We start from the raw sequence: 17,578 nt of genomic DNA on the forward strand, positions 1-17,578 counted from the left end.
CATTCACACACTATTACTGAAGGTACACCCTCTGTGCAGGGCAATTTGGAAATATCCTTCAAATTTTATGTGTCTACCCTTTGACCTAATAACTCCACTTCTAGGAATCTAGCCTAAGAAACACAAAGATTTATAAACAAGGATGCTCCCTGCATCCTTGTGTGTAACAGTGAATAACTAAATGTCCATCAATAGAGGACTGTGTATAAATGCTGGTACACCCATGCTACAGCATTATGGTTATTGAAGTGCAGTCATCTGTACCACTAACATGATGATGTCTCCTACACTAATGGTTCTTAACCCTGCACAGTCAAAGTACCACGGAAGCTTTAAAAAAAAAAAACTGACCTAGGGCCCCATCCTCAAAGAGTTTGGATTATTTGGTCCATGGTGGGGCCCAGGTAATGTTATTTCTTTAAGTGCTAAGATGATACTAATGTGTAACCAAGATGGTAAACAATGTTTTGTGAAAATAGCAAATAAGAGAAAGTGTAGTCAAGCACTATATGATATTATCTAGGTTTAAAATTATGTATGCATAGGTGTCTATACATATGTTTTTGTGTAAATCCACCACAGAAGAGGTCTGGGAGGAAAATAACTGCAGATAACAGTGCTCGTCCCTGGGGGAGAAGGGGGAGAGACTAAATTATTTTTTAAGATGTGTAAATCGTTTTTTTTAAGATGTGGATATGGACAGCCCAAAAGGAGAACACAGATGGGTGGGGAGCAGGACAGACCTCCTGTGCCTTCACTTGTGACCCTCTCTCCTAGCCCAGAGTCCAGGCACTCCTCCAGCCCCTGGAGAGAGCATGAGCTTCTCTGTTATCTTTTTGGGCCCCTTGGGCTGTTAGAGGTAAAGGGAATGGCTATTGACTCAGGCTCTGGAGTTGGACAAGCCCTGGGCTAATCCCAGCTCTGCCCCCTCCAGCCGTGTGACTTTGGGCAAGGTACTTCTGGGCCTCAGTTTGTGCGTCCATGAAACTGAGGCCCAGAAGATAAGTCAGAGAGCTGTTGTGAGAACTGATGGGGGGACAGGTGGGAGGAGCTGAAGGCAGGGCCTGGCGTAGGTGAGCGCTTGGTCACTAACCCTCCCCGCAATCAGGGCCGGCCATGATGGTGACTCTGGATGGGCATATGTAGGACCTGGACATTCTCCGCCCACGTTGCCCCTGGATTAGAGGAGCACCAGGGGGCTTGCTCCAAGGATGCTTGGCAAAGGCCGCCAGGGGCACCTCAGGCTGAACTGTGAAAAGATACCGACATCACAGTCAAGCCCTTGACATGTTTTCTCTTATCCAATGTTCCCCTCAATCCTCAAAAGGGCCGTGGGAGCCAGGGAGGATCCAGCTGCCCTGCTGGCGGATCCCCCACATCTGCTACTTCGGAGTTCTTGCTCTGCGGACCCGTCACTTTAAAAAGTATCTTGAAAATATCTGACAATATCTTTCTAGTCTGTATTATTTTAAAGCCAAAGCATCTTGTGCTTTCCCATTCCTATGTTCCAGGAATTAACATCTTAAACCATCTAAGACAGATAGCCAACCCAACCCGTTCCATCCCATTTCATAGACAGGAAAACCGAGGCCCACAGTGGGAGCTGTCCTGCCCAAGATCACAGAGCATGCTTCCTCCAAACCGCAACCCTCCCCTTCCAGAGAAATAAATCAATGTTGACTCAGACCTTCAGTGAGTAGGGGGTCTTTCTTTTTTACACTGAGTTTTATTTTATTGGCAGTTTTCCCCACAAACACATCCCATTTTTCTCCTTCCTGCTTGCTTCTCCCAACCCATCCCTCACTCCTAGTGCTATTGAAGGGCAAACCATCCCTGAAAGATGCAGAAGGTCCTGAAGGCTGCTTAATGGAGGCTGGACTGCAGAGTCCCGGCCAGCACCAAGCTGGGTCAAATATGGCCACTTAGAAGCCCCCTCGGGATTGTGGCAGGAAGGGGTGAGAGGAAGGGACTTTACTCAATTAACAGTTCTGTTTTGGGCTTCCCTGATGGCGCAGTGGTTGAGAATCTGCCTGCCAATGCAGGGGACACGGGTTCGAGCCCTGGTCTGGGAAGATCCCACATGCCGCGGAGCAACTAGGCCCGTGAGCCACAACTACTGAGCCTGCGCGTCTGGAGCCTGTGCTCCGCAACAAGAGAGGCCGCGATAGTGAGAGGCCCACGCACTGCGAGGAAGAGTGGCCCCCGCTTGCCACAACTAGAGGAAGCCCTCGCACAGAAACGAAGACCCAACACAGCCAAAAATAAAAATAAATAAAAAAACAATTCTGTACATATTTAAAAAAAAAAAAAAAAGTTCTGTTTTACTTAAAGTTAGTATGAAAATCTCATATTGCTTTTATCATTTGAAAACAATGTTTTACAATCCAGCACAATGCTTGGCACGGTAGCTTCAATAAACTAGCTACGATCTCATAGCAGAGAGTACTACACACACCCCTGCCCCTATCTGGGCTGAGGATAAAGGGGGAGAATGGGTGCAAAGCATCCCAACCCCAAGGGGCATGAGGGCTCCCAGTCCTCCAGAGAGAGCATGTCCCACCTCCTGAACAGAATAGAGACTGGGGGAGGGGAAGGGGGGCAGGAGAGACCACCAGAAAGTGACTTGGTCAGCTGTGAGCCCAAGTCACCCATAAAGATGATCGGTGCTCCCTATCAGTTCACCCACTCACTCACTGACTCATTCATCTAGGAATTCATCCAGTCATTAACCAATCATTTGTTCACTATTCACTCATTCACTTGTCCACCCATTCATTTATTCCCTCAACAGTTTACACACTTACTCATTCACCTAACAAATCCTTTTTAAACACAAGGACCCAGAAGCCCAAGTCAAGGTCATCTGCGAATGAGAGTGGCGTCCTGGAAGCCCACCAGGCTGACTGCATCCTATATAAAGAAACCCTCCCCCTGGGCAAGTAAAGCAAGGCCAGTTTTGCCAACTCTCAACAGGGCTGCTCTGGGGACTGGAGATTTGAGTTACTCCCCGTTGCCCCAGGAGACAGACCCAGAACCAATGCACCTAAATTACGGGAGGCAGACGGCAGCTTCACAGAAAGAAGAACACGTGAAATTCAAACTGAAAATGCACAGGTGTGCCATTGAGGTCGTGAGCTCCCTGAGACAGAAAGTGTGTGAGTCCAGGCTGGATGGAAATAAGGATGCCATAAACACACTCCAAGAAGTCTGAAGGAAGTGGCCTCCAAGGTTTCTCTTCAACATGGGATTTTCAGGATCCTGAGAAGTTCAAAGGCAAAAATAGTAGAGTCCTCCCAAAATGCGTGCCAGGCCCCTAGCTGGTCCCTCTCTCCCTGAGGGGACAGGGCACCTGCAGAGATGTCCCGGGCACTGAGAACACATGCTCTGCTCACGGCTCCCCAGAGAACCCAGCGCTCTCTGCAGCCTCCATCCCAGGCGACAGGAGCCTGCCCCCTCTTTCCATCCCCCTGCCCTGGGAGCCTGCTCTCCTCCCTTACCCTCTCCCTGGGGACTCTCTGGAGCTGGTGATTGTCTTTCCCCTCCCCAAGTTCAGACCTGCAGCCCCATGGGGCTAGGGACAAAGCAATATCTCAGGTTCAGGAACCAGAAATATGCTATATGTTGCTGGTGGCCATGAGGTCCTGCAGCCCCCAGGCCAAGGGGGTACACCCAGCCAGGATGTGACAGCCACTACCATCCCAGCTCCCTTATCCAGCCATGCCCTGCTCCCTAACCAAGCCCAGATGGCCATCACTCTCTCTCAGGCAGGTAAAATTCAGTGCAACAGGAGTTAGGTGGACAGTATGTTTTATTTAATTAGGATCAACAGAAGAGATAAACCTCACAGCAGGATAGGGAATGACAACGCTGCAAAAAATAATTCATGTCCAGGTAATGAAAGGGCAAATTTCAATTTCAGAAAAAAACCGGGGAAGAATAAGGTACCTGGCACCTCCAAGGAGAACAGTATAAGCGTCTGCAGCACCCAGACCTGCGGTCCAGAGGTGGTGGGCAAGCTGCGACTGGAAATCAAGGCAACGAAGTGGCCATTTCACAACAGCTGTCCCTCCCCTTCCCCATCCCAGACAAACCAGCCTGAAGTGTGCAGGGCTGGGTAAGTCAGAGGGGCTATCTGGGTCCTGGCAGGGCAACCTCACACCTGCCAGTCTCAGTCGCCAGAGGAACGGTGCCCCCAAGGAGAGAGAACAAGTGTTCTCATCCTGAGAGTGGCCACCAGATCACTCAACAGCTCCTAAGCACCCCTCCTGCCCAGCTCCCAGTCCACCAGCCCTGATGGAGCCCTAATCTGCCCTGCCCGGGCTTTGGGCACTCCAGTCTCCCCTCTCTCACCAGAGCAAGGAAAAAAGCATCACCAGCTCTCCAAGTCACTTCATCTTCGGAGCCTCTGTTTCTCATCTCTCCCTGGAAAATGCAGGCCTTGCACTGGATGGCCTCCTCCGAGGATGATGGGTTAAGACCACGCCCAACCCACCACCACCTGGGCGTTGGCTAAAAATGAAAGTTCACGGTGGTGACGGTTGCACAACTATGCGAACTTACTCAATGCCACTGAACCGGACACTTAAAAATGGTTAAGATGGTAAATTTTACATTATGTATACCTTACCTCAATTTTTTTAAAGGGGAAAAAAAATGAGTTCTGAACCCCTCCCCAGACCAGCTGGGTGAGTATCTCTAGCATCTGGACCCAGGAATCCGCAATTTTAACCAGCTTTACTCCAGGTGAAGGTAACGAACCCAGCGCCCAGGATCCTCTAACCTGTAGGAATCCACTCTCTTCCCAAACCAAGGTTCCCTCACCTTTTCCAGCATAAAGCCTTGAATCATCTCAATAAATATCTCTTGCACGAATGAGTATGCAAATTAACGAATTCTCCAGGTTTCATAGCCCCAGGAAATATTTTTATTTACCATGCTCTCCCTCCAAAACGAATGCTCCCGCCACCTCAGACAGCACAGCTGGTACAGCCGATGCTCTCATCTCCCAACCCCGGCCTCAGGTAGCGTCAGCCCGACACCCCCATTAGCTGCGAGAGGGAAATTACTGTTAAATTCGTGAGCCCATCTACAGAGCCCCATTTTATATCCCAATTCAGAAGATGACACGAACATCTGCTTTCACTTCAAGACATTAATTTTCAATTATTGGAGAAAAACAAAATTAGTCCTGACAAATTGCTGGCGAACACGGGCTCTTGTCTGGCAGTTCATAGTAACAACTTTGGGGGCCCACAATTAGTGTCCTCGGCCGGAGTTTCCTGAAGCGTCCTTGTCATCTGGAGTCAGTGGCAGCAGTCTCCTTGCCCCGAGTTCTGTCCGCTCTCAGGTGGTTGCCTCTTTGGCAGCCAGGTTCAGAGAACTAAGGAATTTCTGGTTTTCTCTTCCTGGAGAAGGCAGGGATGGAGGGGGAGGGGTGTAAATAAAAACATCCACCCTGACCATTTTCAGTTTTGGACATTTCAAGCTTGCCTCCCCTTAGATACCAGGATTTCACACACTTAAGACGGGAATGAAAATCACTCCTGAGTTCAAGGGCACCCAGTAAAGGTACCTTGGAGAGCCTTATAATTTCGCATTGGCCGTCTGCAGTGGGAGAAGGGTGGGTTACAAGGTCCTCTTAGGAGACTCTTCTATCCCTACCATGACGTCATCCAGGATTCTAAGTCTAAAACTCACCAGGCCTGGCCTCTGAGATCAGAATACTTACAAATCTTCTGCAGCAAAGAACTATTTGCTGGGGGTACCATCAACCCAGAAACTTGGTTCAGCCCGGGGTCAGGAAAAAAAAGAAAGAAAACCTGGAATTTGCCAACCTTAAGGACCCCAAATCCAGAGCAACCCACTTGATAAGAGATTATCAACACCGTAATCTCATTTGATGGGTTTTTTATGTGTCTTGGCTGTTGTAGTCACTATATCAATAAGAAGCCACTAAAATGTGAATGAGCAGAAAAATTAAGAGATAATGATGTAGCAGTCTTTGAATCTGACTTGCCACGATTGAAACCAGAGTGTGTTTGCCTAGCTAACACGTTCTGACTCTTAGGGGGCAGAGGGGGTGGTCACCAGAGGGAAGCAGGTCAAAAAGAGAGAGAGAAAGAAAACAAAACAACAACAACAACAACAAAGGAAAATTATATCTTTAAGAAGAGAATGAAAAGACATTGCTAGTTCCAAAGTCAACTTGTAACTGAGCTCTGACATTGTGTAATTGACTTTGCAAGTAGAACAACAGCAATGTAACAAAGAAAATGTCAGTGTTTTCACAGCACTAATCTATAACACTGGGAGGCCCTCCCGCTGTCAGCCAGGGCTGACAATACAATAGCTTTCAAAGGGATATTACCATCATGCTTTTATTCCTGACAGCAATCAAGACAAAGAGAATCCTTTTCACAAGACATTAAAAATCAAACCTTTGTAAAAGAAGATAGGTAAAACAGCGTTCTCCTTAAAGACAGCCACACGGAGCAATCAGCTAATTGGCGCTCCTTGAAAGAGGTAAAGTATTTTTATTTACTGAGTGTACAACCCCAATCGTTGGCTGCCACCGATCCCCGGCAGGTAAGCGATGTATCAAAAGTTTCCGCCAGCATTTCCCCCGCTCCACTCCACCCTACCTCTCCCACAGTCAGAGGGAGCTGACGGCGCTGAAAACTTCAATCGGGATATAACCAATCCAGGCTTAATTAGTCCATTTTGGGTGCAAAACTACTCTGATTACTGACTAACATGCAGGAATTTGCAGAAACTGTCAAATTCACTAACCAAGGTGTATCAAGGTCTTCCCCAGCTACCCACAGTAACGGGGAGCCCACAAACAGTTTTCAAGGCATTCTGTTGTAATTACCCTGGACCCTCAGATAAGAAAGGAACCCTGATATCTATTGCAAACATTTTCGAGATGTGAAGATAATATTCTTTGCAAATACCAGTGTACCATGGACGATGTCCAGGAAAGGTAAGTCCATTTTAACCTCGGGCAAACAAAGAGTTAACTAAACCCACCCATCCACCTCCGTTAAAAAAAAAAAAAAAGACAGGGCCAAGAGGAAAGCTGGCCTTCCTCTGCTTGCTTACCATCAAGACAGTTTTAGATGCCTGCATGTCAGAAGTTAGTGACGCTTACAGAAACCTGCAGGTCCAGGAGCAGGGAGTTAAGAGGTGCTAACGTTTGCGACCTACCCTCTCTCCAAGCCACTGAAGTCACATAGCCTACCAGCTGCCAAGGGGTCCAAGATACCATGTCCCCACACCTCTTCAGGGCTTGACAGAGCTACTGTGGTCTAGGTGACCCCAGGCCTCTAGGAGGGGGAGAGAGAACTAACTCCATTTCTGGCAAGAGGTCCCTCTGGAACTCGGAGCCAAGGTGTTTTGTGACTTTTCCCTCTGGTACCTAACAGACCATCTGCCGAAAATACGCAAGTGAGTCCCGTCACTCAGAGACAGAAATGTTACTCTATACACATCTGCAGAAGAGGATGTTTTTACTTTTCAGACAGAACTGGACACCGTTGTTTATTTTTAAACAGTATCTGAAAAACAGGTGCTGTTCATTTTACTGCAAAATGGGCTGAAATTTTAAAAGAAGAGGGAACTGGCCCCAACACTGCCTTGAAAAATCCATTCTCCTACCACCACCTCCTAAATCAGCCTTGTTCCAAGAGCCAGGCGGCCCGTCTCCATCGGCGGCAGGTTTCTTTCGTTTACACATCCAAATGAACAGTTAAGAGAAATCAATGCATCTAATTGCCAGACTATTAAATCCTACATCAGGGGAAGAATTCCACAGCCACCAGCTTAAGAGTTGGCTACCGATATAGCAATTATTGCAACTTTCTATTAGACTGAACCAGACCTGCAGTTTTAGTCTCCAGCTAGGAACGCTGTATCAGATGCTGCACTCCACTTTCCTCCTCCTCCTCCTGCTCCCCCTCCCCCCTCCCCCCTCCCCCCTCCCCCCTCCCCCTCCCCTGTTAACATGCTGTAGCAGGCCACAACAGTGCTAGGATGGTTCTACGCAATTACTTCATGACTGTAAAGTCACCAGCATTTTGCACCTTTCGTGCGATGCACACTCAGCACCTTTTGGTTAAACGTTTAGCAGGGTCCTCCTGTCCAAGACACATAGTTACCTTATTGCTTATTAAGTTTTTGCAAGGAAACAAGTGGAAGAATCTAAACAGTAATTACTAGACATAAAGGATGTTTTCTAGAGTGAGACAGGTCCTCCCAAAGCTGGGAGTTGGTGACTTAATTGAGGAAGGGGGGATTAAATGTTAGGATTAAATGTTAGCTGCCCCAATCCACATAGAAAGCTAAAGAACCTATAAAGGATTTGTTTTGCCCTTCCTACAAGATCATGTACATTTAGCCAAACAAATCTGGACAATTTACACCTGTATGTGGTCTCAGCTGAATCAAGAAACCTGTAACCTCAGAATGCCTCTTTTTATTACAACTCAATTATTTCCATGGAAACACGAGCAGTGACGAACTACACTGTTTCCAAGTCCCTAGACCACCAAATTTATAAGATGGACTTTGGAGGAGCTATGGGCTGACAGGAGAGGAAGACAGAGAAGGGGAGGGGAGCACAGAAACGTCACTGGGGGTACTTTTGGAATGTTGTGGTTGGCGGGTCCATGGACACAGCCTGAGTGCTAATTAACATTAAGAAGTGTAATTAACAGGCAGTTGCTGGATGGAGAAAATCAACAGTATTACCAATTATTCAAAAGTTTTAAGCTGAGCCTGGGAAAAAAGATGTATTAATTTTCCACATAAATGGAGAGGCTGTTTTGTGGATCTGAGGAGGCAGTGTGGGTAAAGGGAGTAGGTTAACAAACCACCTGATATCATCGGCCAAAATAACATCAGTGAGATGTGATGGGAACAACCCCGGAGAATGAGGCCGAGATTATCAAAGGGAACAAATCATCTCACAACAGCCACACCACACCACCAGGAAACAGAAAGGGAGAGGATGGTGTCAGGAGGGAGAAATCGGTCAGAAAATGTGACTTTTGTAACACTGATATTTTTTTTGGTGTGTGTGGTTCTTTTTTTTTTAAATCACAAGGCTTCTGACAACCAACGAGGCTATCCTCCCCGCTGCCCTACTGCCTAGCACCCTTCCCTATTTGTTGGGTGTCCTCCCTGGGAGCTGGGTTTTCCAGAGAAAGACAAACATCCAGAGGGGACAAGTGACCCCACTCCAGAAGGGAGGTTGTGTCTGTGAGTGGGAAGTGAGACGCCCCCACTAAGACCTGTCATGCCCTGCTTTCAAATCACACTTTCTAAGCATCCATTAGAAATTGTTACACTTCTGTCTTTCCTTCCTGCTCTGGGCTTTCACATTTGCTAGATCAATTACGAACTATACAGCCAAGCAACTTTCACAGCATATAATGTGCGGACTGGGGAAGTCCACAATGCCTCTACGTTAGCCCTGACACACAGCAGTGGAGGCAAAATAAAATAAAATAAAATTTAAAAGGTACCACTGTTCCTTAAGAAGCATCTTTAAAGGTGAAGACCTTGTCATTTTAAACACTTGGTACGGAGCTGTCCACACTCAAGCACACACTTGAATATTGCTTGAGAAGGGGGGGGAGGGGAGGCAGTTCTTGAAAAGCAATAAATCCATCACCTGCTGTAACTCTTATCTATTCAAATTATCTTCTCTCTTAATTCCTCCCCCATAAGTGGGGGCATCTCCACCCTGTTCACCCCAGTAAACTGAATAAATGGCAAAATGGTGAGAGACAAGGGCTGGAGCTGCTTTTGGAAAATGCAAAGAATCACGAGAAGAAACAGAGGATCTCACACTCCAAGGGCCGAAAGGCGCTGTGTGGTTGATATTTACATCGCTTCTCAAAATGCCTACAGTCTTGTTCCCAGTTTGCTGTCTTCCCCCCATCAATTAGCTTGAATTCTCTGCTATACATGTACATATACACATTGAGAGAGAGAGAGACATTCATTAAAAATCATGTCCAAGCTCATTCCATGAAAGGTTGAAGACTGATTCTTGAGTCTTTCTCAGAGATACACAGAGTTGTTTTAGAATTAGGTTCCAGCAACTCTGAAACACCCACCCATCTGTTCCCGGCAAATTGCTCTACCTTTGCTTTCTGTGCCTCGCCTTCTAAAATAAAGAGGTATGGAGGCATGGGTTCAGGTTAGAGGTAGGTAAGCTCTGCATCTTCCTCTGTGAAAAATCTGCTTCTATACGTAGATTTAACTCAAAATCAACTGCCCAAGTTAGATAAAACTGTTTTTCCAACCAGAGACTCCAATTGTACATTTTCCTCTGGGCCACCTTAAGTGGCCCTTGAAGGAGTGAGCAGTGAACCAGGGAAAGAGAAAAGAAATCAAATATTATTTCAAACCGAGAACCCTTCCATTCAGCAAAAGGACAAACATCTAGCGTTTTCCTATCCCCTTATTGAGGTCTCCATTTTGGTTTCAACCAGAACACCCTCTAGACCCTCCAGTTCTGTGGAATAGGTCAGGCTATCCAGGACCGGGATGCCTGCCAGGGTGAGGGGAACAAGACCAACTTATCTCAAGGAAAAAGAGGAAAGGGAGCAGGCGGGCTGCTGAGTTTGGACTGAGTTGGTCCGCTTCTAAGATGACAGGGAGGATCTCTGTTGAGCCAAGTGCCCGCGATCTCCTGGGACTTTGGAAGGAAAGCAATGGCGGGTGTCTCAAGACCCTCCTTGCCAGATGCAGTCCCAGCCATTCCAGCCAGGAGCAAGGCTGGCAGGAAGGCAGCAGGGGCCCCTGCGCCTTCCCGCGCAGGCCTCCAGGAAATGAACTTTTCAGAGCAGAACTGGGCTCGGGCCAGAGGTCATCAAGGGAATTGGGAGAGGACAAGGGCCTCGGGACTTTTGGCTCCAGAGACGTAGCGGCTCTCATCCTGTCCGTCCTCTGTCATCTCCCAGCGCGGGGGAGGGGGGAGGCCGGGCACCCACCCGGGGGGGACTGCAATGGGGACAAAGCAGCAGACGAGGCCAGGAGAGGGCAGCGGGTGGGGAGAGAAGGACAGGGGAGGGGCTCAGTTGCCTTCATGCGGCATCTCCCCGGGGCCTCTGCTCTCCAGGGGCCCGCTCAGGCCGCGAGCGCTCGGTAGAAATAGAATGCGAGGCAAGGACAAGAAGAGGGGGATGTGGGGCGGTGTGTCCTCACAAACGTGTGCACTCCGGGGACCCGAAACGGGAAGCCGGCCCAGGTGACGAGGGTGTGGGTGCCCGGGGTCGGGTCGCGGGAGCTCTCCGCGGAGGGGCGCGCAAGGCAGCCGCTGCGCTCCCCTGGGGACCCGCGTCCCGCCGGCGCTGCGCAGACAATGAACTCCTGACGGAGGCTCCCGGCCCGGTTGGCCTCGGTGGAGGAGGCAGGAAGTGTGGGGGCCCGTGCCGGGAGGGCGGCCTGGGCAGGGGGCGGGGAGGGGGCGCCCGGCGGCCAGGGCCGGGGCCCGAGGCGCGCGCAAGCAACGCCCGCCGCCCTCGGCGTCCCGGGGCGACAAGGCGTGGACCGAGGAAAGGCGGCAAGGCCCGGGGCCCAGCAAGAGCGGCCTCGGAGCTACCGGCCTCCTGGGCGCCCGTCCTCACCGCCTCTTCCTTCCTCCCGCCGCCCGCCCGCCGCCGCCGCCGCCGAGATTCGCAATCCCCGCCAAGTCGGGCCCGCACCCCTTGATTGGCCACGTGGGCCCGGGGCCCGCAAAGAGGGAGCAGCGAGGGCCCCTCAGCGGCGCCCCCAGGCCCGGGTCCCCCGCGGGCGGCGGCGCCGGGCCCGGAGAGGGTCCGGGCGGGTACGGTGTCCGCGGTGTGCCCCCTCCACCTCCACTGCCTCCGCCTCCGGCTCGCGGCTTCCTCCTCCCCCTCCTCTTCCTCCTCCTCCGCCTCCGCCTCCTCCGCCTCCTCCTCCTCCTCTCCGCTCGCTCGCTCGGGTCCCAGGCCGCCCGCCCGCTCGCCGGTCCCTCCTCCCTCGCTCCCTCCCTCCTCGCTCGCTCGCTCGCGCCTCCACCGGGCCTCGCTCGCTCACCTTTCACCGAGCGCGGCTTCGCCTGCTTCCGCCTGGACATGTCCGGGGCTCCCGGCGCTTCGTCGCCCTCCGCGGCCGGCTCCCCCCGCCGCCCCCCGCCGCTCCGGGCTACCCTTCTCCCCCTTCTCCTCCTCCTGCCTCTCGGAAACTTTTTTTTTTGCAGCCGGGTCGGCAGCTGTGGGGAGCGGATCGCAGGTCCGGGGCGGCCTCCCTTGGGGGGGCGGCCCGGGCCGGCCGAGGCCGCTCCGGGGCGGGGGGAGGCCCGGGGGGCGCGCCGGGGCCCTGCCTGTTGCAATGCGGCAGCCGGGGGCTCTCGGTCCCAGCGGCGGTCCCAGCGGCGCGGGGAGTCCGGAGGCCACTCGGCCGAGCCGAGTTATGCAAAAAAAAAAAAAAAAAAAAAACAGCCGCCCCCCTCCTCCTCCCCACCCCCCGCCGGCCCCCGGCCCCTGCGGCCCCCTCCCTCCCTCCCTCCCCCACCCCACCGCCACCCTCACCCTCCTCCTCCTTCTCCTCCTCCGCCCCTTGCCGGATTTTTGTGCAAAGTTTGCAGGCGTCCGGCTACGCAACCCGGTGCGGAGCTCACAATGAACCCATCTGAGGAGGGGGGACGGGGCTGGAGTCGAGGGGGTCTCGGGGGGGAGGAGACCGGGAGGCGGTCGGGAGCGCGGAAGCTCAGCACCCCTCGAAAAAAAAAAAAAAAGCTTTCAAATTACCCCCTGCCGCACAAAAAATAATAATAAATATTAATGGTTTTTAAATGCCCAAACGCCTGGTTTGGAAATTATGATGGATGGGGAAGGGTATCCCTCAACTCAGCCTACTTGGGGGGCTCGAAACGGCCGCAGCCGCTCGGAAGCCGCAGCTCGGGGCCCCTGGCTCACGCCCCCTTCTCTGGCTCTCGGCTCCGTCCGGTGCCGGCCCCCCGGAGGAGGAAGGGGCGCGCGGGGGCGCTCAGGCGGCGGCGGGCAGGCGCGCCCGTGCCCCGGGCATCGCTCAACCCGTGCGCCGGGCCGCCGCTGCCTGCCCTCGGGCTACGGTGCTCAGCGCACGGCGCGCAGCGGATCCCCAGGCCGGTGCCAATTCGCCGGCCCCGCTAGCTGCCTCCATGGGCCAGGGGCTCGGAGAGGGGGGAGGCGGCGGCCGCGGCGGCGGAGGAGGAGGACGAGCAGGCGGCGGCCGGGCTCCCGTCCTCCCGGGCAGCGGCGGCGGCGGCTGCGCCCCGGCTCCTCCGCGCTCCAGCCGGCGCCGGCCCGCCCGCCAGCCTCCCTTGCGCTCCTGTCTTCTTTGTGGTCGCTGGCTCTCCTCCTCCCGATCCGGCTGCTGGGGCTGCACTGCAGAGACACATAATAAAGCCAGGCTTGGCTGGAAATGTAGCCGGGTCCCAGCAGGAGGATGTGAGGAGCGGAGTCCCGGCGGGGGAGCGCTCTGATCCCGTGGGGCGCCCCGCACTGCTCCGGCTCGGATCAGACGGAGAGAGGGCCAACAGCACCGAGCGATGGACAGCGCTGGAAATACAGCTCCGGCCGCCCGCAAAACCCGGACCACGGCGGCAGGCACGGCGCGGGCGCGGGCACCGCACCCGCACGCGGGGCCCCGATTCCGGCGCTGACGGCCCCGGGGACGGGAGGAGGGAACAGACACAGGGCCCACGCGTACTGTCAAGCTCACCAAGGTACATTTGCATCACAAACTGCAAAAAGTGAGGGGACTGGGGGGAGGGGGACAAACTGCGGTGAATTGCCCGGGCACTGCCACCTCCGCAAATTATGCCCCACACATATGCATATCCCTGAACCTGGGTTTTCCCTCTCGGATTCTGCCCAGCGGTCCGTGTTTGAAGACCATTCCTGCCCCACATCCAGAAACTCTTCCACGTCTGGGCTAAATCTGTTCGCCCCCAACACCTGAGTCTGTGGGGTTCCCGCGCCTGGTTGCACGCTTCTTAGCTAAGACTATAAAAGAAACACCCTAGCCCCAAAATATTGCAGTAGCACCGCCTCCCCCCACGACTGACATATAAACCAGCTCCTACTTGACACAAAGTTTTGCCCCAGCCACCAGGGGGCGCCTCGGGTCCTTGCAGCGCTTGAACCAGTTGAGGCTTGGGTCTCGGAGCCGGCAGGCGAAGGGCTCAGACTTAGGAAAACTCTTCCCCAGGCGGCTCCCCTAAACAGTTCCTTTGCCTCCCCATCCCCCACCAGCTGCAGGAGGCCAGGTCCAGAGTGGGGAAAAGGACCCGACATCGCCCGCCCACCCCTCCCTTCCCTGGGCAAGTGGCGCCACCTTGGGCCGGCTAGCCCCAGATCTGGGAGAGCGGAGCGGGTGCGCGGCGCGGCGCTGGGGGTTATCAATCTCACGGATCGATAAGTTGCCACTTGGAGAGGGGAGGGCTGTGTCCCCTCGGAGACGAGTTACCCAGGGCAACCTTTCACGGAAAAACCTGCTGCCCGCCGAGAGACGCGCCGGGGCCGGCCGGGCAACGGCGCCCGCCCCAAGCAGGGCGCCTGCGCCCCGCCGTTTCCCAGCCCGCCCGCCAGCCCGGCCCGCGCCCCCCTCGGCTAGCTTCGCGGTCCCACTCGGCCCTGCTCGCCTCTCCGGGGCTCCGAGTTTTGACCCCGTGCTGGGCTGATAGCAGAGGTAGATGCCACCTCCGCCCCCGGCCGCCCCCCACCACCACCCGCCGCGGCTGGGGAGCAGGGATAGGCCTTGAGGCAGGGTCCGGGGAGAAGACCAAGCTAGCGCTCTCAAGGCCGTCTCCGAAGTAGAGTCGGGAGACCAGCGAAACGCGACGCCGCCGAGGCATACACCCTGCCACCTGGAGACCAAGAGCGAGTATCCCTAGAGGAGCCAGGACTAGGACAGAGACTTCCTCTAACTGGGACTCAGGCCCTGAGAGCCGCCTCCTCCCCCCATTAGGGCTGCCACCCCCCGGGTCACCGCCCTCCCCAGCTCCCGCGTCCGAGAGGATCCAACGTCTCGGCCTTCCCGGAGGGAAATGGGAGCCGCCTCCCGCAGCTCAGGGATAGCCGGGGTGAGGATGAGAAGGGGTGCCAAGGACCAAAGCGAGGGCAGAGGCCGCAAGGCACCTGGGAAGGAGCCAGGAAGGAGGGGCCGAATCAGCAGCTCCCCACCCCCGCCGGCGCCTGGGATCGCGGCCCGCGGAGAGAGGCTGACAGGCGGCAGATGGCACACGCTGGGGGAGGGGGGCGATTGGCCTCGGCTCCGGGGTGCCCCCGCCGCGGGCTGCCTCTCCTAGGGGGAGGGGGCGGAGAACAGACCCCGGCTCGCCCTCCCAGGCTCTCTGGGGGGCTGGAGACTGCGGATCGGGCCCAGCCGGGAGCCGGGAGAGAAAGGGGGCGGACAAAAGGAGCACGGTGGGGAAGGGGTTGCTGGAGGATAGGAGGGGTCACCGGGCCGGAGGGCTGGTTGGAGACCCGCAGCGCTGCCCTTTCTCCACCCTTGGGAACTGCGGAAGGCCCAGAGGCCAGAGGAGGGGGTAACAGGATGGGGGGCAGGCGATAGTCTATCCACAAGGGAACTAATCCACAAGGGCTGGGGGTCCGGGAGAAGGGCACAAAGTTTTTTGGACCCCGTCCCGAGTGTCGCCGTCGTACACGTTCGCGTCCCAACGCCCCCCTTCCCCCCCACCCCCACCAAAGACCTGGCTGCCGTCTCCCAGTTCTGTGGTAGTCAGGGTGCGGAGGGAGCTCGACCTCGTCCCTGCCTCGGCCCGGCCAGCTTTCTCAGAAGCTTGTTTCATTTTTAACTCCTTCCAGAAATATGCTGTTTTAAGGAAAATTCCAGAGCAGCAAAAATCCGGTAGCTCCTACTGAAAGGGTCTCAAGGGGCACTGGGTGAGGGCAGGGCTAGCTGCCTGCCGCGTGGGCTTTGCTTGTCACCAGCCTGGCGACCTGAAACCAGAAAAAGGACATTTTCAGGTGATGCTTTGTATCCCACCTGCCTACTTCCGGCAGGGGATCCAAGAGTCTGGGTCCCTCCCGCCATGAGAGAGTCCCCCGGTGGCCTCTTCTTCCTCATCTGCAAAGGGGACAGCTGCTCCTGCCCTACCCAGAGGAGAGGCTGGGAAAAACCCTTTGTAAATCGTAGGGAGCCACCATCATAAATGCAAGAGAAATTACAAGTTAATGTTTTTGAAAGCAAATAAGACCTTGCTCACATAAATGGGCATCTTCCTTTCGAGTCACAACTTCACTGGAGAGCAGGGCACCTCTCACGTAAGGTGTTGCCTTTTCCCATCATATTCTGCTTGCTCCTAATGATGTATATCCCCAGACACACAGCAAGTGAGGTTCCTTTGAGTTTCAAAAAGCAGCAAGCATCATCCAGAGCAGTCCGGTGCTGTAGGTGGCAGATAACAAGGTAGGACAATGAAGTAAAGTGAGATAGGGTTCCTTTTGTGACCTCTAAACTAGTATCCCCGAAAAGTCTCGAGAGTTGTTCAAGAGGTGCTTTACAGGAAGTGACCACATGACTGTCTTCTCCCCTGACACGTGCACACACACACTTACTTTAAATGACACTTGAATATATACAATTTGGAATTTGTGATCTTTGTTTACCGTTTTAATAACTTGAGAGTCACACTCTCCACTGGGGAAATTTGCATCAGCTTATAAGAAACAGTCATTTCAGGGAGGGAAGATGAACCCCCAATTTCCCCCCAGGAAATAAGTTCATTCCTTTGTTATTTGTTTATTCAACCTTCATTTATTCATTGTGTGCCTACTGTGTGCCCAAACTGAGGGGAAGACAATGAACAAGAAGGACCACAGTCCCTCCTTGCTGGGGCTTGTTCTCTGGTGGGGAGGCTGACTTTTAATAAATGGCCACATAAATAATTATTTAATTGCCGTTTTGAACAATCCTGAGAAGGAAAAGTATAGTGTAAATGAGGCCAAACAACAGAGGGTCACAGTGGTGGTCTGGCTGAGCGCCTGAAGGAGGAGGAAAGAATCGGGGAAGAGGACAAAGAACAGAGTTCCTGGCGAGGTGAACAGTGTGCAGAAAGGGCCTGAGGTGGAAAGGAGCTGGGTGATTCCGAGGGGAAGTTGTCACAGTTCCGAGCAAAGGGCCCAAGGAGGTCACCAGGCTTAGAAGCCAATCTGATCCATCTCCCAGTCCAGCCTCCCTCATTGCCTCACTGGAGAACCTCGAGAAGGGACTCTGTGAGTCCAATTTCTCATCTGCAAAATGGGAACGCAGAGAACATGCATCTCACGGGGTTGTCCTGAGGATTCCACGTTAGTTAAGTGCTGCCGGTCTGGCCCAGAGCAAGGCCACGAGGCCTGACAGCCATTATCAGACCTTCACTTCCTTCCTTCCTGTCTCTCCCTTTCACCACCCTTCAAGGTCAAAAGTGTTTCTAGAGGGAGATGCCAATCACACAATTGCAAATCCCCTCCTTGCACTGACAAGTCCCTCCTTCCCTGGGCTGCTGCTTTCTAGAAGTTTTCTAGCAGCTTTAGGTCTATTGAGAAGGCTCTGTGTT

General features: G+C 53.7%; 1 protein-coding gene across 1 annotated transcript in view; it reads right to left on the reverse strand.

Annotated features, from left to right (window-relative positions):
- The window catches only part of ZNF423 (zinc finger protein 423), a 331,848-nt gene extending 318,319 nt beyond the window's left edge, over window positions 1–13,529 (reverse strand). The window contains exon 1 of the mRNA XM_082437602.1: window positions 12,070–13,529. Within this exon, the coding sequence (XP_082293728.1) occupies window positions 12,070–12,109 (40 nt within the window). The 5' untranslated portion in view covers window positions 12,110–13,529. The remainder of the gene's footprint in view (window positions 1–12,069) is intronic.
- Between the last annotated feature and the right edge of the window lie 4,049 nt (window positions 13,530–17,578).

Source organism: Balaenoptera physalus (genome assembly GCF_965194825.1).
Source record: "Balaenoptera physalus genome assembly, chromosome: 19".
Classification (NCBI taxonomy): Eukaryota; Metazoa; Chordata; class Mammalia; order Artiodactyla; family Balaenopteridae; genus Balaenoptera; species Balaenoptera physalus.